Consider the following 21679-nt stretch of genomic DNA (forward strand, 5'->3'; position numbering starts at 1 on the left):
ACAAAACAGATAAAACAGCCTTTCAGTGTTTAAAACAGTAAACAGCAAATATTTATTTATAAAATTACAAAATGTTACATTTAATTTACATGATCTTTTCACAGTCTGAAACCACAGAGCAAAAAAAATGTGATTAGAAAAGTTTAGCAAACAAAAACTCCACATACTAATCATTCTCATCAAATCGAGCTGCAAATATTTTTGCTATTCTTTCAGTCTCTTTCCTCATGGATGATGGCGACATGTTGGGGCGCTGCGGACGACCTCTGCGATGAGGAAAGCTCTGAACTGGACAGATCCTCCCCTGGAAAGAGATTAAAAACAAATATGAAGAGCTGCAGCAATAAAACTATGAGCCTAAGAATATTATCCTATACTGTGCTTAATATACAGAACTTGGAATAAATGAATGAATAATGGTGTACTAAGATAACAGACTTACAAGGTGCGACTCTAAACAAACAACCAGACAAATTAATCAAAGAACAATAAAGCATGGCAATGCACCACTCATGGACACAAGGCTTTCTTTGGGTAAACATTCATGAAGATTGTCAAACAGGCTTGTTAGGCTTGTCAGTCTGTAGTACACAGTGCACGGTGCACAGTGTTCAGAGTCATTCACCTCCAGGTTCATACTATGAGACATAATAAGTCCAGCTCTCTCCACACACTCCTTCAAACAGGATCCATTAACACCAGTGTGACGCACAAATACTATCTCTGCAGCTGACTGGAAGTCAGCCAGCCGAACTGTCTGACGCACACATCACAGACGACTGTAGGTAAAGACTGTGTGGATATGTTACTGTGCTTTTTGACTTTTAGTTTTTCATACTGTAAAGTTTCTTTTTCTGTGCAGTGCAGTATGAAGTAGAGTCAAGTGACATAGTGACTAAAAATGTAAGGATGCAGCATTTCCAGCCATCCTGTCAACAGTTTGTTGACATATCTGTAGTGCTTTTTGCCAAGACAAAGATATCATCAGTGTCAGAAATTTCCAATATTTCCGACTCTGAACTAAGGTTAAGAGGCTGACGTGAACAGTTTTTCCCACTCGGGAAATGCAGATTTGCCACAGGGGAACTCAGTCAAGTTGTAGAGAGTTTTCAGGGACACTACAGCAAACAGGACACACCCGAGCACCGTTTGGAGCATGAATACTTCTGTATATTTCAGTTTCTGAATTTTAAAAACCGCATAAAATTAAAATAATGAAAAACTTTTTTCACTTTGTAATTATGAAACATTGCGAGTAAAATTATTTGCCAATAAGAGTAAATGTAATCCATTTATCTGTACAAGTGAAGGGATCTGAATATTTTCTGAAGCCACTGTAGATCACCTGAACAACATATATGCTCACGTGGCACTGGTATACAGAATGTATTATTATTATTATTATTTCCCTTTATTTAACCAGTGAAAAGCTAATGACAGTACATATAAACAACAAAACAGATAAACACAACTGTCACACTGCATAAGAACATAAAATATCTGTAATGGCTGAAATGTGATAGAAATGTGCAAAATATCTACTTGAGATGAAATGAAAGGGTAAAGACATGAAAGACATGTACTATGAGTGAAAATCTTGGGCCATGATCATGTTGTTTCATATTTTTATTTTTGTGTTGACAGATTTTTTATTGTTGTATTCATATTTATATTTGGACGTGATGCTTTTATTTGTCAATGTATTGGTTATCTTATATGCTTATATTTATTTCAATTAAGTTAAATGAAGTTTAACTCATGATGTTAGATTTTTTAACACCTGTTGTCAGGTTTTATTGTGTAACTGTTTGATCAGCACAGACACCTGAGCCCTGACTCACTGATAAGGATGGGGTTAATATTCAGGGCAAAGGGGAGTGTTTTGTTCTTGCAATAAAATGGCCACCTCAGACCTTTAATATATCACAGCAGTGTCTCTGAATAGACTGAACTGAAGGTGACGGATGAAATACAAACACATTATTCTTTTGATCTTATAAACTGTTCAAAGTACTTGTACTTCTGTTCTAAAGCTAAGAAGGTGTGGCAGGGGAAAGCAAGCGTTGCTCCATTAACACAGCATTGACACGGAATAAGAGGTAGACGGATGATACATTTGCTGCAGAGTGGAACAATGAACACCAGGTTGGCCCGGCTTCAACTTCCTAACAACAGTGATCCTGGATAGGTTGGCTATTAAACAGCTCTGTCAACTCAGGTTTATTCTATCCTATGGGTTTATCTTTACCTATCCAGCCACAAGCACGTTCATGTGAAATGAGCTCCAACAGTGATACTAGTGGTAGTTATAGTAACAGCGCAAACTGACATTCAAGAAAGTGAAATAAAATAACTGCATAACTAGAATAGAATAAGAAGCAGTAGAAACACTAGAAGTCATTTCCAAATATTAAATATTTCAGGCTGAGTAACTATAACAGATGAAGATTACTGCTCCTTTTTTTTTTTTTTAGCAGAACTAGATAAGCATTTCTGTATTCTTCATGACTAGATTAAGCAGCTGCCTTGTGTTTGATGGATAAACTACATTTACAAGATGTTAGTTCATGAAATTGGAAATGTTTCAGAAAACGGTTAGAGGAGTAAGTAAATTTAGTTTTAGTCAAGGCTCGCTGGATTTGCTGTTTTAGCTGTGTACCTGATTGGTCGATTCCTTTTTGTTTTGTAACTGCACATTTAACCTCCTGTTGAAAACAAAGTTACGTCATGTTATTTAAGCTGCAGTGATGATATAAGAGTGTAAAAGCATCAACACTGTCAGGAATGAAAGAAACTTGAAATGCAGGTGTAAAGTGTCCATGTAATTAACTCTCCCTCTCTGTTAGGAGCTCTGTTTTAAAGTGGACACACGGAAAGCCTGGAACAGCATCACAATTCAGCTAATCTATAAAAATCTATTCCTCTGTATTACTTATTATTTATTGTATACTGTTTCATTGGGAATGACGACTCAGTATTTCCAGTGATGTGGTCAGTGGTTCAGGCTGTTGGCGGGTTGTGATCTGATCCTCTAAAGTTAACTTCAATATCACTAATAGGTCTTTCTTTTAGTTTTTGTAGCACTGAGATTAACATTTTTCTGTTTACATCAACATGATTTTTTATTTGTGTGAACTTTTCAAGGGTAAAACTGTGTGTACAGCTTCTATTTGAAAAACTTCTGTATACATCAGATTATATAACACTGGGTGGACCTCAACCTGTCCATGCTGCATGAATGAGAGTTAAATTACAGTGAACTCAAGTTGGTACACACTGTCACTATCCTTGACTGGCTTCTGTTCAGAATGCATCATGTGCAACGTGATCTATTAATAACGCGATGATTTTGCATGGCAGTGGGGTAAAATTTTAATGAACAACCAATTTCTCAAAAAATTCTTGGAGAAATTAGTATTACTAATGAATTCTTCAAACAAGAATGCATGGAATTCAAAAGTTATAAATAATACCAAAACATTCAAATTTCCCATGAAACAGGAGTGAAAAGTAAAAGGGGTGGAGAGAGGGATTGTTAATGCCAAAGGAAGAGTTGGTGACAAATACTCACTGGGTCACTGGACGACTGGGAGAAGGAAGGAGCTAATTTTATGGCTCTCATAGATGCCTCCAGTTGGTGAGAGGGGAGGAAGAAATTAGGGACCACCACAGGGACACAGCTTAATGTAAAAGGTTAAAAAAAAACATTCATAGAAAGCATGATGGCATCATACAGGCCAGTTAAGATCAAAGACTCATGAGATGAAACTGGTAAATGGTAAAAAAGACATTTTAAAAATCAGAGATGATTTTTACAATTTGAAAAAACTGTCATTCATGCAAAAATATGATCGCTGTGTGCCGATGCCGTTTGTGTACAGATGTTGGCTGTAAATGGACTGTCTAAAATTTGCCTACTGTTCTGTCTTAACACACGATGATTTGGATGTTTAGATTCTCATCCATCACACAATACAACCAGGGAGGTGTCTGATGATTCACAAATTCATTTTACAGCAGCATAACTACCCCAAATATATAAAGAATTATCTTCAGTGACAAGAAGAACAAAGAGTCCTACAACAGATGGTCTGGGGCCCCAGAGCGCTGATCGCAGCATCATGGTGTCAGTCTGGGACAGTGAGACAGCCTAAATCCACAGAAGAACTGTGGCAGGTTCTGATAAATGTATGAAGTTCAGTGAAAAATAAAAACTATTCATGGCAATATTTTTGAAAGTATCCTTACTTTATTTTTAGTGCCTGAAACTTTTGCACAGTAGCGCCACCCAAAGAATAAGTGACAGAGGGTGGCTGCCTGCATCTGTTCCTGTAATTGTATCTGCACGTCAAAGATACAAAAATGGATTTGGAACCGACTGAGTGTTGACTTTCACTCTTTGAAGATGGCAAAAGCCATCAGCCTAAAGTAACCCAATCAGAGTTGTTCAGTCCATTTATATTTCACTTAAAATACTGACATTAAACAAATATATCATTATCATATAAACTCCAGTTTATTAGGAACACCTAGCTAAAACTAAGGCAGGCTTATACGAAAGTCCTGCAACAAATCCTCACTTCATAAAAGGTTACAATGTTCAGTTTGTTTTTGTTTTTGTTTTTTTTTTTAGAGGAGTTGATGCAACTGTATGGTCATTTTGGCAGATGTAGTTTTTGGTGCTGTTGAACTATATTGTGTTGTACAGAGACTTATTTCTGTTATTTAGCCCACCCTCAATGATATAAATGTGGTGAAATAAAATACAATTCAACAGCACCACAAACTCCAGTTGAAGTGACCCCACACTGAACTAGTTTGGTCATGAATCTTTGATCTAACCTGGGCTTCTGAATCAAAAACTAATGTGACAGGCAGAAACACATCAATAAATACCAATCAAGGATACGGTTGGAGCTGTGAACCTTGATCATCCAAGGAAACATCAGGGGGATCTGTGGTGTGCTGTACGGTGGGTGATGGTCTAGCGTCACCTGACCCCTTGTTGGGGCTGTGAGGCCATATTGCTCGTCTCTGATCTAAAGCTTGTTGTGTTCTTTCATCATCTCTCTCTGTGTCTGAAACATCTCCTGCTGATCCATTAAAACTGTCACTTTCCTCTTGTCTAGTACATTTGTGTTTCCTACTAGAGTCACGAGTTTCCAGATTCACCATCAGCCTCTTCTCGTCCTCATCTTGGCTCAGGTCCGGCTCCTCTGGTACCTCAAGGCTCTCCAAAGCAACAATTTCAGGGTCTGACAGGATGCTGGTCCAGGGACTGGTTTTGTCCGTTAAAGAGGTGACCTCATTTAGATGCCTCGGCTTCACGACAACCTCCTCATAATCTTCATCTTCCCCTTCTTCATCATCACTTCCCTCGTTCCGTATGCAGTCTGTTCCATCTTCATCATCATCTGTTTTTTCTTCCTTTTCATCCTCAGTCTCAGTAACTTTGTAGTTTTGTCCATGCTTTTCTTCCTCAGCCTCAGAGTCTGTATGATCTTCAGACATCTTTGGAAGAGGCGAGTGCAGAGGAGACACGTCTTCTTGGGAAGAATTTGAATCTCTGTGTAGACAGGAGATACTCTCAGGGATAGTTTGAAGGTTCCTATCAACAACAGAGGAAGTTGTTGAGTGGCTCTGGGGGTTGGAGGGAATCGTTTCCAGGTGGTGTTCTTGCAGGCCTGTGTGAACAGGATGGTGAAGATTTTAGCCAAGAAGATTTTTTTTATTTAAATAAAATGAAAATAAAATCTTCTCGGCTATAAAATTACAGTAAAAAAGTAAAAAATCACAGGGAAAAACATCAAATCCTCATATTTAAGAAACTAGAAACAGCAAATATTTGACATTTTTAAAAATTACTGTAACAATTATTCCATCACTGTTGAAAAAGCAGGTTAATTGTCCGTTGATCGATTAATAGATGAATTGATTAATCATTGCAACTCTAGACAAAACAATAAATTGATTAATCAAGAAAATTAACCAAAATTAACGTTTAATTAATATTACTATATATTAAATTATATACTATACTATATATTACTATATAAATAGCAGGAGCACTTTCTGAGTGACAGCAATGCAGTGTTGACCTGATTCCATTATTCCTTCTTAAGAGGACTGAAGGAGGACCACTGATGCCTCCTTTTATGGTAGCGGTGTGCAAGCTAAACAGTAGACTGTGTCCACAATGAACTGTGGGTCAACTGCCAAGGCTGGGTAAAGTTTACCTGCCAAGAATGAACTGTAAATGGTAAAATTTTAAATGCTCAAATGATGTATTCACTCAAGACTATTGATGGAAAAAATGGTGCTGAATTTGTCGCATGTGGCTGGTAATTTCATACACATTAAGTGAACACCCTTCATGAATAAGCAGCTCACCACTTATGATATTGTTGACTTCTCCGACTAATTGATTGGACTTGAGAAGAAGCTGAGTTGTGTCTGTCTCAGACTCCCTCTGTTCCTCGTGTATGGTGTGACAATCCTGCTCAGTCACAGACGGGAACATGGGAGTGGAAATTTTACGACTGAAATATCTCTGGATGTTGTCGAGCTCGCTGAGTTTTTTCCTGTAAGAACAAATAGTCCCAGTCAATTCTCGGATGAAAAAAAAAAAATGCATATAATCTACAAGGAAATGATGTCGGTCTGTCTGTCTGAGGACTGATACCTGAGTGCTGAAAACAGGAATGAGCTGGAGGGATTTATGTCACTTGCACTGCTGCTGCAGACAGAGTGAGCTGCTGTTTGCTCCTGCAGACTCTGATGGTAAAGACGTACTTTGTCCATGTGCTCAAAATGACGGTCACTCTCACTGCACCTGAACAGTTGTAAAGATGACAAATAAACACAGCGGTGGACAGTGTCTGGCTACATTTTGGCTGAATTAAAAGGTGTGTCACAAACCTTTCAGGGAACAGTCTGTTTGTGTGGTCAGGTGATGAGATCTTCTGCTCGGGGTAACGGCTGATGTGACAGGGGAAGCTACTGTAGGTGGCTGTGGTATGATAGCTGAGAGGAAGGGCCTGAAATAAAGCCTGATCATCAAACACATTCATCATGTTTAATCTTTAATAATTAGACACTTTTTTGATGTTATTTTTTCTGTATGTATGAATAATTTCTCACCGGTGAGTTTTTGGCAGCTTCTTCATTCACAGTTTTTCTCTGTCCTCGGAGATCTTGGACCCCCTTTAGTGGAGTGACAGACACTTTGAGCTGGCCGTGACACTGACCGCTGAAGTCTGTGATGTTGTACCAACCACACACCGACTGGAACCCACAGAGTAAAGGGGACAGGTCTACAGAGGCAAATCCAAGTACCCTTTCTATTTCTATGGAAGCAAAAGAACCCAAAAGTGAATTAATGTATGAAAACAATCACAGATCAATGTAACACAAATCATGAATTTAAACTGCGTCCTGTACCTCCTTTGTGCCAGACTTTGAACACGAGAGATTGTTGTGGATCAACAAGTATCTGCTTTGAAAGCCTGGAAATTTGAAATAAAACATCAGACTGATATTGTTTTAGTGTACTCTACGTAACAAAGATTTAAGTTAATGTGTGTTATGTAACCTGACCTGCACTCATGTTGATGGTCCCACACAGGGCAGTCAGTGTTGGCTATGACAGCTGTGGACACTGGTTCAGCAGAATCAGCACTGACATATGAAACACAGCAGCATGGTGTCCCTTCACTGCGCTCTGCCAGAGGACAGCCTGCCAAAGAGGTATATGTTTTATTTCATGTAAAAAAAGAAACATGAAAAAAATAATAAATCTCGGATTAAAAGGCTCACCTTTCAGATTCAGGTGCATAGCCCGGTCCACCGTGACAGTCACAGGGAAAGATTCATCCATACCCATTTCTGTATGCTGCACAGATGTGATGTCTGGAGTGGTTCTGGAAGATTTATTCTTGAGTCTGCTTGGTGTGCATGTTTTGAGTGTAGTGGGCGAGGGGGGTCGATCTCCTGTTTCCACCTCTTCTGATAAGAGTTCCCCCTGGTAGTCAGAGTCCATCTGGGTGTCAGCTCCAGCAAATGCCTCCCCAGGGACAGAATCTGCAGTCAGGGTGATGTGCACCCTCAGAGCAGCCCCTTGTAGATCTGCTGCAGAGCGCCTAAACAGCGGGTACACGCCTGTGAAAGCACAAAACCATGATAACACACAGAAATACAGCCATAATTTGACTACAGTAATTATCATCTTATAACACAGTTACAGTAATCATTTCTCACCACTGAGAGTCAGCTTCTGCTTAGGCTTCTTTGCAAGGGAGCACAGATCAACAAATGCTGAGCCAACCAGCCGATCTGTGTCAGTGGGTCTTTTGGTTTTGTCCTTCTTGAAGGCGACCCACACCTGCACCTCCAGCCTCTCCTCTTGTAGATACCACATTAAAGGTTGAGTCCTCCTCAGTTCCAAAGTTCTACTTCCTTCAAAACTCAATGTGGCCTGGCCGTCCTTGCCCTCCATGACGGACGGGTGTTTCATGTGAGAGCAGAAGGCCTCCTGGTCATAAAACTTGTACCTGAAGTAGCAATAGGTGGAGCGCTGAAGCTCACTGTGGCCCGGAAGAAGCAAACAGTGGACTGGTATCCATGCTCTAGGCATTGAAAAAGTAAGAGAGAGTTTCTCCGTGCTTTCTTGCCAGGCTTCTTCGTCATCCTGCATTTCATATTGAATCTGGCCCATTACCCAGCCCAAACCCTGAGCAGCTTTAATGACTCTTTCTCTGTCTGAGTGGTGGGCAAAGTTGATGGCGATCTCTAGACCCCCAACCAAGACGTGCTGGTGCTGAGAAGAATTTGTTTCCTGAGGTATATAAACTCCAAACCAGCCAGAAACACCTTTAAATTTCAAAAAAGAAAAAAAAACAAAACAAGACACACATATATATATAAAAATAATAACTAATATAATAATATAATAATAATATAATAATATAATAGTAAGAGTTTATCAGAAATTGGACCTGGTCCAGCAGTACCTAAGAGTGCAACATACCTGTTCTTCTATGGATGAGATCAACTAGTGGTATCTTCACTGTGCCCAACACCACATCTTTAGGCTTGGAAACATTCATTGCTGCAACAAACAGCACAATATAAATTACGAGTAATACAGACAAGACACTTGAGAATGGCACTCAAAACTAAATTCTTTCAAAAATACTGAACAAATTCAAAAATACATTATGGAATACCTTGATACTATGATGCCAATGACCAGATGTAATACTTATTTGCCATCCTTGAAACAGCTTTATTACATACCAACTATGTAGACTTATATTCATTTGAATTTATCCTGTAAAAATCAGGACAGCAACTAACAGTTTTTTCATTATCGAATAATCGGCATATTATTTTTTAAATTGCTTGTTTTTTCTAAACATCACAGAACACAGAAGTCTAAGAAAACTTGCAAATATTCCCATTTGAGAGAGCAATGGAAATTTTGCATTTTTAACTAACTAATTACTAAACAATCAACCGATTATCAGGTTGTCTTTCCAGCGACTAATCAACTGATGGCCTCAGGTATATTTGAATAGGAATAGTAAAAAATCAAACTTGCTGTCAAAAATTTAAATTACGCATGTTAAATGTCACTATTTTCAGGGCATAGGGCATAATAAGCTCTCTTAAACCTTTGCGACTGTCTCTGTTCCAAACAGTAAAGACAGCAGAAGCTTCTTCCAGCTGCTCAGCCAGGCTGCAGGTTTCTCCGCTGCTCCTCTGAACCAGCAGATCACAGGACACCTCCATGTGGTGGTCAAACTCAGGGCAGAAGGTCCTAGCAGCTGTGCGTGTACACCTCCTCTCACTCTCAGGCAAGAAGGAGAGCTGGACTGTGACATATGTGTTCACCCCCACACCAGCAAAGTAGCTGAATCTATCATCTTGTTCTGATAGCACCCTGCAACACAAGATCATATACTTTCAGTTTGATGCAGTGAATTTTTGATATTTTTGCTGCTGAGACACTTGCCATCAGAACAGTTAATGGAGCTGAAATTTCATTGTTGGTCTTAAAACTTACAGATGAAAATCCAACAGCAATGTCTTTTTCCAGCAACTTTGTATTATGCCTGTGACAAATGTTTTAGCAGAAGCGTTCCAGACAAAATGTTATATTCAATACTTCATAGTTTCCATTCGGAAAAAAAAAAAAAGGTGATAGTGATGTACCTTGATGCTGCCTGCAGACCTGATGCTCTGTGCACTTGAACCACAAGTGTGACAACACGAGAGGCAGCTCCTCTACCAGTCTGTCCTTCAGGTCTCACAGGGCGATTCTTGTACCGGATGCAAACATCTAATAGGCCTGAGAAAAAAACAGATCGGTATGTATATATGTATATATGTGTCCGTACAGTTTGATAATATCGTTGTTCTGTATGTCTGTATACCTGAGGGCTGGGGCTGATGTCCTATGGGACCATCTGTCCTTGGAATCAGGGGTAAGGAGAACATTTGGGCCTCATTAGGATGTTGTCTCTGCATGGTGACCAGGGCACAGAGCTTGGACAATGGAAGCAGTCCTTTGGCCACAAGCTGATCTCTGACATTTGGATAATAATATCTGCAGAGATATATTAATCATTAGAAAACAAGCATGTATTAATACAAATATTCTAAAATTGTAATCTATTAAATTACAATCAAAATTAATATTAACACTGACAGTGTTGCATCAAGCAGTGACGCAATAGATGAACCGTATATTATCAGCCAGTCATGAATTCATACCCAAAATAAAACTGTAATGTTTACATCCTTTCATTTTCAAGATGGTGACAAATGCAGCAAGGAGAATGGACTACAAACTGTTTTGCTAGCTCACAAAAACATTTATTTGTGTGGTGTTTCTGAAAAAGAAACCAGTTGTTTTTCTACAGCCCAGGGAGGGTTAGGGTTAGGGTCTCCATGTACCTAATGTAGCTTCAGGTTGAAAATGTATTTTTAAGGGGTACACATCAGCAACAGTGGTTTGCCCTATATGGCTATTGCATGTATTGCAAAACATTGATGCAGAGGCATAATTCATCACAATTCAGGCAGCTTATAACTTAAGAAGTTATATTTTGGGGATCAATGTCAGGGTTATAATCATCATTTTAGCTGTGAGATACAGTATGTCATGTCAAGTTCAAGTTACATTTAGATGGTTCAGAAGGTTAGCAACCACAAACCTGCACCACACTTCAAACTGGATGCCTCCTCCACTGCTCAGGCGTTGACTGGAAAGAGAGCTGAGCAGCAACCTCTGGACAGGCACTCCTTCAGGAACCAGAAGCACATGAGTCTCAGTGTGGCCAAACGCTGGGTCAGGCACACAGAGAGTGGTGGTGGTACGAAATGGCTTCAGGTTCACACCTGTTGGTGATGAGACGAAGGTTAGAGTAATGCAGAGGGAAGGAAGACTTCTCAGGAGGTTTTAGTACGTTTTTATGTACTGAAATGGCCTTACTACTCTCTATGAGGTTCTGGTCCACTGTTGCAGCAGGGTCACTGTCTTGACAGGGGAAACTGTACTGGATGTAGCAGTCAGCTTCACCCCACACTGTAGACTGTAGAGGTGTCAGCCCATTTACCTTCTCCACTCTTATCACAAACAGATGTTCTCTCATAGTCTCCTCCTGTGGTGCCATCACCTGAGGGAGAAACAAGTGTTTATCTCGTCAGCAATCTCAGTGTGTATTTTTATCCATGTCCACTCACTGGGGAAAGAAAGATGATATGCACTGGTTGAAAGGTTCAACTTTCTTAACACTGACCTTTGTTCGTGAATGTGGCTGGTAATCAAGCAGATGAACTGGTTTCACAAGATGAGACGAAGAGTCATATTCTTCATCCCTCGTGCGCTGGAGGGCAACTATCTGCTCTGATCCTCCGATAGCCAAAACAACCCTAAGGTTTCCTTTACAACTTCCTGAGAATACATCAATGATGGGCATGTAGCAGTCCACCCCTAAAACAGGGTACTGCGCCTGGAGAAGAAGGTGGGTGATCTTTGGATCCCTGGAGGAGAGAAACATGAAGAGAGCAGGGTTACTGGTTTCACATGCAGCCTCACTATGACAGTTTATAGAAGGTTGTGACATTTACAACATATTCTGTGGAGCAGGTATACCACAGCGCACCCCAGAGGGCAGGTTTGGTTTATGTTTTTTTTTTGCTATTGAAGTTGTTTATTACATTTTCCAAAAGAAAAGAAACTAGTAACAAAACAAACATGGCAAAACAAAACAAATCTCAGCATATATAGTAGCTAATCCAAAGCAAATAAGTGAAATCAGTAAAAAAAAAAAAATTGAGACCAAACTTCCCTTGGTAATTATTATTTCTTGCGATGGGACAAATATCATTCATTTTAACCATTCAGCAAAAACAGACTGAGTCTTCCAATGGCAGAGAACAATCCTTGAAGCTCTAATAAAGACTGCCAGTGCATGTTCTAATGTTTGTTTGGATATATCTGGTGGTAGAAGAGAGCTGTCTCCTAAAAAGCACAGCTGGGGAGATTCTGGCAGTGGTTTATGCAACAAGTCTCCAATACCTTTGACTACTTGTTTCCACAAGGGAAATCTCATATTAAATGAATTAAAACAGCCTCTTTCTGTATAATACCTGTGTATAATTTTGTGGTGCAAATGTATTGTTTTTCCTTGACTTACCTAAATGACATGTAGAACTGGTGAAGAGGTAATTTAACGAGGCCCAGGAGTCGATCCTGCCCCGAGCTTCCCTTTTTCTGCCACACTTCAATTACCATCACATTATTCTTCATCCGCTCCAGCAGCTTAGTTGTTAAGGCCACAGGAGTCACCTAACACAAAGGATGGCGAAAAGGTCTTGTGGGTCAATAGGACACTGAATTCACATTGGCTCGCTTTAGCTTAATTTAAACCTTTAGATAGAAGACGCAACCTTTTGGACTAACCTGTACAAAGTTGAAAGAAGGATTTGCCTGACCCCAGCTGACAACAGATCTCGCCATCTCATCGCACCAAAACAGTTTACAATTCAAGTACACATTTGGAGCCTGCAAGGGCCCACAGCTGAAGTTCTTTCCATCTGGCACCATGAGTAAGGTATGCAGCAGGACCTCAGGGTCCTCTTCCACCTGCTGCCATGATTTATGAGGAGATATGTGGAGGCCGAGATGAGGAGTGGGTTCTTTGGAGGGTTTTTGAGGACTCCAAACATTTAGTCTGGAGACTTCTAAAGAGTGAGCAGGTAACTCCTCTCTGCCAGTTTGAACAGGTTGAGATGTAGAGCTGTTCTCTCTCTGTGGACTGAGTGCAGCCTGTGAAGGTGGTGTGTCTCTCCAAGCCAGCTTGCTTTTGCTTTTTCCAGAGGAGAAATCTTTGCCGTCTGTTGCAAGTTCTAATGACACCTGAAAAAAATAACATGACCTCTATGACCGCCACAAGTATCAGGCTTGCAAACATTAATCACTGGGATAAAAAACAGTATATTACCACAAGAGGTCCACTCTCCTGTATTTCACTGTTTCCTTCCAGGCTCTGTACAGGTAAGACGACAGACTGACTCAGCTGCTTGGTCTGCAGCAGACAACACAGTGGGTAAACTGCTTTACCGATGGGAACCGGCTGCAACAAGAGAAGGTAAAACATGGTCATTAGTTCATATAGTGATGAATATTATTGAATGCAGATCTGTTTCTGAGCATTTAACAAAAAAAGGGAAATTATTTATTTGTCATTAATTATTCCACACAACAATCACATTAATTGCAGCCTTATTTTTAGCAGAGGTAAATGACATAGCACATGTCAGAAATATAATAATACTTTAAATAAATACTTTTTAAAAGAAAGCAAAGCGTGTAAATGTCCGCTACAGGTAAATGACACTAATATTATATTAAAGCTGCAGTAATACGTTTGTGTTGTGCAAACAGATGAACATTATAATTTACTCTACCACTGCCACAACAACTTCTAACCACTTAATTTAATAGACCCAAATTTAATAAGCAGTCTGTCACGCACCCTTAAACAACCACTTTTACTAATTTAACCATTCAAATGAGTAATGTTTAGTCCAAAGCTACTCACCTTCTTTTGGTCACTCTTTCGTGAGTAAATCTTGAAAACAAGATCAGTTTTCCACCACTGTTTAAATGCTGCTGTGCTAAGGTGGACAGGAAACACAAAGTGCTGGAGGAACCTCACCGCTTGAAAACAACAAAGGAATGTATGTCAGATGCAGTCACAAACCAGACCCACGGACTGACAAAGACAAGTGTTTTTCACCTGGGTGGATTTCATAAAAGCATATTCTAACAGGTCATACCTCCTTTTGTTACTTTACTGGAAACAGCTCTGGTCACCTCGCCATCTGCAGGTTTATCACGATTATGTCGACTGGAAGTGGATGCCGTCGGGAACACGTATTCAACAAAATAAGTGCTAAAAAAAGGAAGAAAGGAGATGTGCCAGGCTTTTGTTATTTATAATAACAATGATGGTTTTTTAAATCAGATCAATGTAATGTTATATGTTTGCCTACCATTTTTTGCCAGGTAATGGTCGAGGAGGTTTCCCTTTACTAGATGACTTTCTGGGTGTGGTGGCTGTGCTGCCTGTAGGTACAGTCAGAGAGTCGATGGTCACTCTCGCCAATCGGATTGAACTGAGCAAAGTCAACTGCTCCTTGCTCAGGACAGGAACAATACCACCAGCATCTGGAGAGCGCCGATGCTCTACATTTGGACTGGACACGTTGAAAATACAATGAACAATTGTCTTTCATAGTACAAAAAGTTTATTCTGTATATATATGTACACTGTATGTTTTGTTTATGTTTACTTTATGCTATCCCAGTACCTTGTGTGTATCCCATATATCCTGTGCAATTGGTTTATTAACGTAATCAATTTCTTTAAGGAGAAGACATGTCCTTTAAAATAAAGTGCACGTCATTAAATGTTTTTTGGCTACCTATAATAGATGTAAAGATAAAAAAAAAAAAAAAACACCTGTCACCCCTCTGAAAGGAGCTTTTTACAGTCCAAGCGGCATGGATTAAGAAGCACATAAAAGCCCTTACCCTTCACTAATCTTGGGCGGAGAGCATGTCAGCTGTTTTGGCTGATTTTTACTCAAGGACTCTGCCTCTGTGTCATCTGGTCTGGTATCTGGCATCTGAAAGAAGACAATAATGACTTTAAAGACCATTTTGCTTGTCAGTCAAGTAAACTGACTGATATCACATATGAAGCATGTGTTTTTCCCTGACAATCATCAGACAATCTTCTACTTACAGGAGTTTTGTAGAACAGATTTTCCAGTAAGCTCTGATCGTATTGTGGATCATTGAGCTCACTATCCTCGCAAATGCTGCTGTGGCCAGACAGAGATTCAGGGAAGAAGTCCTCTCCATCCCAGAGAGGCAGAGGAGATGTGTTTAAGCTAAAAAAGAAGATGAGGAGCACAAGTCTTGGAGAAAAAAAATTTTAATTTCATTTTCAATCAAATTTGGAAATAAATGTACACATAGGTACCTGCCAAGGAGAAGATCTACAGCTCTTTTGTCCATGTCAGCAGCACAGTCTAAGCCACAGTCTGAGACTACAGCAACATCAGAGTGTTTTAGAGTTGAATCATCATGAAGAATATTTTGAAGAAACATCCCAGAATGAGAAGGAAAAGGCCTGAAGAAACAGAATTTTAAGTATTATAAACTGTGCATTGTGTAGTTTCAACCTTAGATTCAATCTTGCTCTTTCCGTTCCCAGAATGTAGGGCTCCTGTCTGTCTCTAGAGTTAAAAAGACAGCTGCTGGCTGCAGTTTTTTCCCGTCAGGCCCCTTTTCCTCAGGAACAACCTCCCTGCCTTCAAGCCCAAACTTAAAATTCATCTTTATGCCTTAACTTTCAGTTAGCTCCTTATTCTTTCACAACTTCAGGCCTTATACCTGTTAGCATTCTACCACTAGCAGGGCAGCCTTATATAAATCAATTACACCTAGTATATACAATATAGTCAATGTTTCTTTCTGAAAACCACTGCATTATTCTAGATGTTTCTGCTTCTCATTGTTGCCAAGCGCTTGCTCATGATGGAAATTGTTGGGTCTCTGTAATCAGTATTATAAACATGGGATCTCATATGGGGTCTAGACCTCCTCCATATGAAAATTCCCTTGAGATAACGTCTGTTGTGATTTGTAAATAAATTTACTTGAAACTTGAATTGACTTTTAAATTTATATATTAAAAAAATGTTTGTCTATTTATATATTTTACAAGCATCTGAAACACTAACGTGGAAGGTGGTAGGATGTTGTCCTTTGGGAGAGGCAGTGGAGTATCTTTCAGAGCTGGAGCAGAATCCGTGTCACATGTCAAAGCTGATACCACCATAGCGTTTCTAAGCTTGTTCCCACGCTCTAAAATAACTGAGATGAAAGAAAATATCAAATATTAGTTGAGAAAGTGTCAAATTTTTGCATTTGTATTTAAGTACATCCGATGTGTAATACTACAACCAACCTGAGAGGATATCACTGGTTGTTGGTCCACAAGGCTCCTGACTTGAAGGATTCATGACTGTTTGGCTGTTCTGAGATCTGTTTTTTACTGGCATCTGATTCTCGAGTGACTCTTCTTTGCCTTCTTCTTTCTGGGCATTTTGGAAATATAGGTGGTCTTTCCCTCTGAAAATATTACAACCATACATACAAATAGATCATTATACTCAAATTTAAACTTATGACTGGTGAACTCTGAGGCATTTGATTATGAATAGCAATGACATTACATCAACTACTTCAAACCTTGGTGTATTTCCACTGCTGCTCCTAACTGATTCTTTCCCACTCCGACCTGAAAGTGGTCTGAGCTGTGAGGGCACAGTCAGTGTGGCAACTTGTGGTACTTCAACACTGATGTCTGTGGTGGGACCTGAGCTGCTGCTGTCATAGGCTTCAGTGAGGGGCTCCAAAGTAAGTGAAACCTGAGGGAGTAAAAGCAAAATAAGGTAAAATGTGGACGGTCCTCAGAGTGCCAACACAACTGGTGATGGCAATACATTATTATGAATGTTCATTGTTATTTACTACTGCAGGTACAACATTATAACACCTTGAAAAAATGAATGGCTGTTTAATAAAACTTTGATAACCATCCAATTATCTCTGGGGTTTTTAATGGTTTGTTTGTCAATGCCACAATTTTAAATGATTTCAAGGGCCAGATGTGGTGATAACAGACGCTCATGAGTCAAAAAATGCCTGAATCCCCCCTGAACTCTTTACAGATATAATTATGGACACAAAAATGTTTACAGGCTAGTCAAAGACAATTCATTCACATCCAACTTCTTAGTGTCTTGTGCCGTTAAATATTAGGATTTATTTTTGTCCCTACACAGTGAAGTGACAGTTAGCTACAAAACAGCAGCCCTGCAGTTGGTAGAGATTTTTTGTCTTTGTTTAAGGCACTTCAGCATATACATATTGTGTCTTTAGGTTAAGTTTTATTATGCTACCTCCATATTGCAGACTGGGCTAGCACTAGTTAAAATCTAATCCACCATAATTCTGCAAGTAAAACATGATCCCAATGAGTGTTTTTTATATTTTTTGTATAATGAAGACCTAAAAAATTGACGTAAATAATGTTTTGTAACATTCTGTAAACTCACAGTAAAAGCTTCACACAGCAACAGTATGTTGAGAAACACGGCTAAAATATGAGATTTTAGATGTGCAGACTTTCTTAAATGTGTTTAACACATTGTATTACCGATTACCATGATAACCACTACAAATGCATGGGCTTACACTGATTAACCACAGAGTTCCTAATCTTTGCATTGGTCATCAAGTCAGTCAGTTCTACACATAAGTAGTTGGATGGCAGGTGCTTTTCCACAAAGGCAGTGAATTTGTGTTTCCACTCACCTGTAGCTCCCCCAGTTTTTCAGATGTTGGAGATACAAGGGTGTAAAATCCACTAATGGGGTGTGACAGAGAGATATGGGAGATGCCTGCGACCTCAGCCCGCGCAATTGGCAAATGATCCGATTTTGTCAGAACTTCCAGTACCAATGAGCCCATATCTGTTAACGAACAACAGATTAGTTGTAAATTTTAAAATATCTGTTTGCAGCATAGCCAACTCAAACATAGCTTAATCTTCTTAGTTACCTGTAAGATATGAGGTGAACTGCTTTGGCCCGCATCGGATGGCGAAGCGAGTTGTGGTCTTGATGGTCTTCTGTGAGAGTTGTGATCCATCTCTTGGAAAGAAGTGTGTCCCATTGGATGACTCTCCCCACCAGCGAAGGCGGACGAACGTTGCAGACGGGGGCTTGCGGACTGTCCATAACACCCGGTTTATCGTCACCCGCAGAAAGCATCTCAGCTGGCCCTCGACCAGAGGAGGAAGGCTGGTGGAGGGGGACACATCACTGCAGACTGCAAAAGAGTTATTTGGTAAAAGGCAAGACAAAAATGCATACACAGTAAATAGGAACGTCAAAAGTCTCAATATAATGGAACAGGTAAGAATGGTATTTGCTGGAGGTTTTAGCTCCATGTTGGCTGGTATAACAGTCTGTACTGTTCACTCCGCTGGGTATTGTTTTAATATTGTTTATTGACTTCCTGCAGAATACATGATCTTAGCATGTCTTAAATGAACATGAAAAACTAAAAAAGTAAGTTGCTAAAAGCTTTTTTGTGTGATTTTGCAGACAATGGCTATTTTGCGATATACAGATATCTGGAAATATTTTTGTTAATATGTTGCAGTTTCAACCATTATCAACCAGGGTCATTCCATGTAAAATCAACAGAGGCCTCCCGACTGACCATCTTGGATTTGCTTCATATTTAATATTTACATAATATCACTGTACCCAACAACTAGAGTGCAAAATTTCCGGCTTGTACCTTCTTTAGTTTTGGAGATATAGAGGCTTTAAAAAAATGGGTCATGACCCTAATAAAAGCAAGTGTTGCTAAAAAACTGCAGATTGATATGATGTAATAAGCTGTTTAATGCAACAAGTGAACCAGATCTCTCAGCCTCTTTTTGAGCAAAGTTCCATAAGTCATTATTGTTGTTGAACTATTCATGCTACATGCTTGAAATTTTCAGGGATTGTTCTACGCGTTTAGATGTCTTAACTTCAAATACTTCTCCATACTGATGTTTAATGTGAACATTAACTGAAGATCCTGACCCAATGCTTTTATGCATTACACGGCTGCAACATGATTAGCTGATTGGATAATTCCATGAATAAGCAGGTGTACAGGTGTTCCTACTGAAGTGCTTGATAAATTTATATGACTATCCAAGTTTACATGTGGTTTTAGGTACACATGCTCACAAGTATGTTTACTGCTGTTTACTACTGTACCGTACTAATAAAGTAGAGACTTAAAGATGAAAGAAAAGTTACGCTAGAATTTAAAAATGTTTGAGTTTATTTTTCATCTTTGCAGCTTTGCAAGAAAATTCAATGCTCTCTAAAATGAAAGAATTAGGATAGATAAAAATGAGGGAGGGACCTTTAGGCCAAGGTAAACTTACAAAGTATTTTATTTATGACAAAAAGGAGGTTATACGTCGGTTTTCAGCATCCTTTAGCAAAAACTGCTTTACAAGACAACAGCATTAAAAGTAAGGAACATAAACAACGTTGACTACATCGGCAAAAACAGCAACACAAACCGAGAGAGAGCGAGAGCAAATTTTCTGAACAACATAACCAAAACAGCCAACATATGAGGCTTATGTGGCAGTGACAGCTACTTAACATTAGCATTAGCGGCTAGCTGGGCTAACAGCAGTTTACCTTTCCTTTTGATGCTTCCAGCTTTGACCGCTCTCTGTTTTCTGCTCTTCATCCCTCAGTAAATGCGGGTGGTGAACGACGGCCTGGTCAAAACAGTGTCTGAACCGTCAGAAGGCATGATTTTATCACACTCTGTCTAACTAATAATCCGTTTAACAGAACTACTTGAGCTTCACATGCACACATACAAACGTACACACATAGAAACGGCAGCGCGCAAAACTGTATCCCGAGCAACAAAGTACGACCGATAACTTTTGTCCCGCCTCCGCTGCCGCTTCCACGCACAGAGGCATTCTGGGAAACCGAGTTTATTGTGTTGTTGGAATAGAGTACTTTCTCTTCATTGAATGGCCGCTATAGGCGTCAAATAAACATAAAGGGGTGTCGTGACGTGAATTGGAAAATACTCAAGTAGCACCCCACATGTACCTCAAAATTGTACTCAAGTACATAAGTAAATGTAATTAGTTACCACTCTCCTGACCCAAATTTCATCTAAATCAATTCATAATATAATAGACATTCATATTATGTAGCAATTAATCAGTTCATGAATAATATGGTTGTTTAAATAACCAATTACTACAACTATCCCCTATTTATTTAAACTATAAGCTACAGCATATACAGTATAGTTCAATTCTGAACCATAACTACAAAACACGCTGTTATTTTTACTCTAAAGTACATATTATTGGCACATTTGTTGGCAAGGGGAGTAATTAGGAAATAAAATAAAACAGTTAAAACTCCCATAAAACAATAAAGCATATATGCAATTCCATTAAATAATGCTTTTAAAAATTCCAGTGTTATGCTTGCCCACATTGTGTAATAAAATATATAGCACACAGCTTTCAGATGAATCCAGTCTCACCCAATTAAATAAAACTGATAAAAAACAAAACAAACTGTTGTGAAACTTTAATTTGTTACAATAAAAGCACCATGCTCATTCTTTGCCTATATGCAGCCTTCTTTAACATCACCAGCAGAGGGAAGCACTGATCTTTCCATTAGTGAGAGAAAGCTGCTCAGTGACAGGACTAAGTAGTGATTTTCCTTCTTCCTTGAACTTATTTCTGCTTTACTTTCTTTTCTGTTTTGCTAGGCATTTTTTCTGTCAGTCACTCACTCACTGTCTCTATAAAAAAGCTATCACCTAGTTAGCTAATTTCTTTGACAAGTTAGGAAGGTTCCCAAAAAAAAATCCTCTTTTAATGTGCAGAATTACTGTATGTACGTGACAATATGTCGAGGTTGACCTGTGATCCTGTCATGCATGCTTTAGGTAGTTTGGACTATGTTCTTGCTTAGCAACAAGTACCTCTGCAGCCCTGTTTGTTGTGGTAACACTGAGGGCCACCGAGGGCACACAGGACGAGTGCAGAATGAAGCCCTTGGAACTCTGGGAAAAGTGAGGTTTGAGGTTTTTTTGGTCCTGTGAAAATATAAGTCTGACTATGTTTTTCTATCAGTGTAGGTCTAATATTGTGTACTTTCTGTAAACAAACAAGTTTGTGGACTGATACTTTATGTTTTGAGTCAAAATGTAGCTAAACAGTGTTTTTAATGATACTAATCTCATATTAGTATCAGCAGTCAGATTGGACAGAGCTTCAGAATAGCTGGGTCTTCCTATTCATCAGTTCACAGGGAAAATAATTAAGTCCTGCTGTTTAGTGCACACCCTGGAATGTGCAACATGTATCCAGTACATGGCCTGTGCTTATATTGTCTGTGTGTTAGTGTGTGTGCGTTGAATGTCTGTCTGTTTGTGTGAACTGTGGTGAGCTGGAGAGAAGTTATTAGC

At 39.3% G+C, this 21679-nt stretch overlaps 1 protein-coding gene across 2 annotated transcripts; it reads right to left on the reverse strand.

The window, feature by feature from the left end:
* Positions 1–28: 28 nt before the first annotated feature.
* c2cd3 (C2 domain containing 3 centriole elongation regulator) lies at positions 29–20078 on the reverse strand. 2 transcript variants are annotated; one of them, XM_056374730.1, is made up of 33 exons: positions 19864–20078; positions 18206–18475; positions 17960–18117; positions 16832–17010; positions 16548–16711; positions 16321–16453; positions 15558–15707; positions 15318–15465; positions 15104–15198; positions 14563–14766; positions 14347–14462; positions 14109–14227; positions 13509–13640; positions 12968–13423; positions 12702–12853; positions 11802–12045; positions 11495–11678; positions 11217–11400; positions 10434–10606; positions 10213–10348; positions 9672–9940; positions 9026–9106; positions 8257–8868; positions 7816–8157; positions 7597–7735; positions 7441–7505; positions 7141–7346; positions 6919–7037; positions 6683–6832; positions 6391–6581; positions 4910–5684; positions 3572–3680; positions 29–304 (listed from the first exon to the last, which is right to left on the reverse strand). In XM_056374730.1, the coding sequence occupies exons 1-33, from the start codon at positions 19913–19915 to the stop codon at positions 167–169; spliced, it is 6645 nt and encodes a 2214-aa protein (XP_056230705.1). In that variant the 5' UTR covers positions 19916–20078; the 3' UTR covers positions 29–166. The 2 variants fall into 2 exon arrangements, with proteins under 2 accessions (XP_056230705.1, XP_056230704.1); XM_056374729.1 differs by having other exon boundaries at positions 6919–7049.
* Between the last annotated feature and the right edge of the window lie 1601 nt (positions 20079–21679).

This window comes from Seriola aureovittata, chromosome 4, assembly GCF_021018895.1.
Source record: "Seriola aureovittata isolate HTS-2021-v1 ecotype China chromosome 4, ASM2101889v1, whole genome shotgun sequence".
Taxonomy (NCBI): Eukaryota; Metazoa; Chordata; class Actinopteri; order Carangiformes; family Carangidae; genus Seriola; species Seriola aureovittata.

Bases quoted from the DNA above. Each gene is read 5' to 3' on its own strand.
- c2cd3 (XM_056374729.1), bottom strand. From the start codon at position 19,915: ATGAAGAGCAGAAAACAGAGAGCGGTCAAAGCTGGAAGCATCAAAAGG. The intron at 14,767-15,103 runs GTAAGGGCTTTT...CAACGTGTCCAG, and splicing joins CCGCCCAAGATTAGTGAAGG to TCCAAATGTAGAGCATCGGC. The intron at 7,506-7,596 runs GTCAGGTTACAT...TCAAATTTCCAG, and splicing joins GACCATCAACATGAGTGCAG to GCTTTCAAAGCAGATACTTG.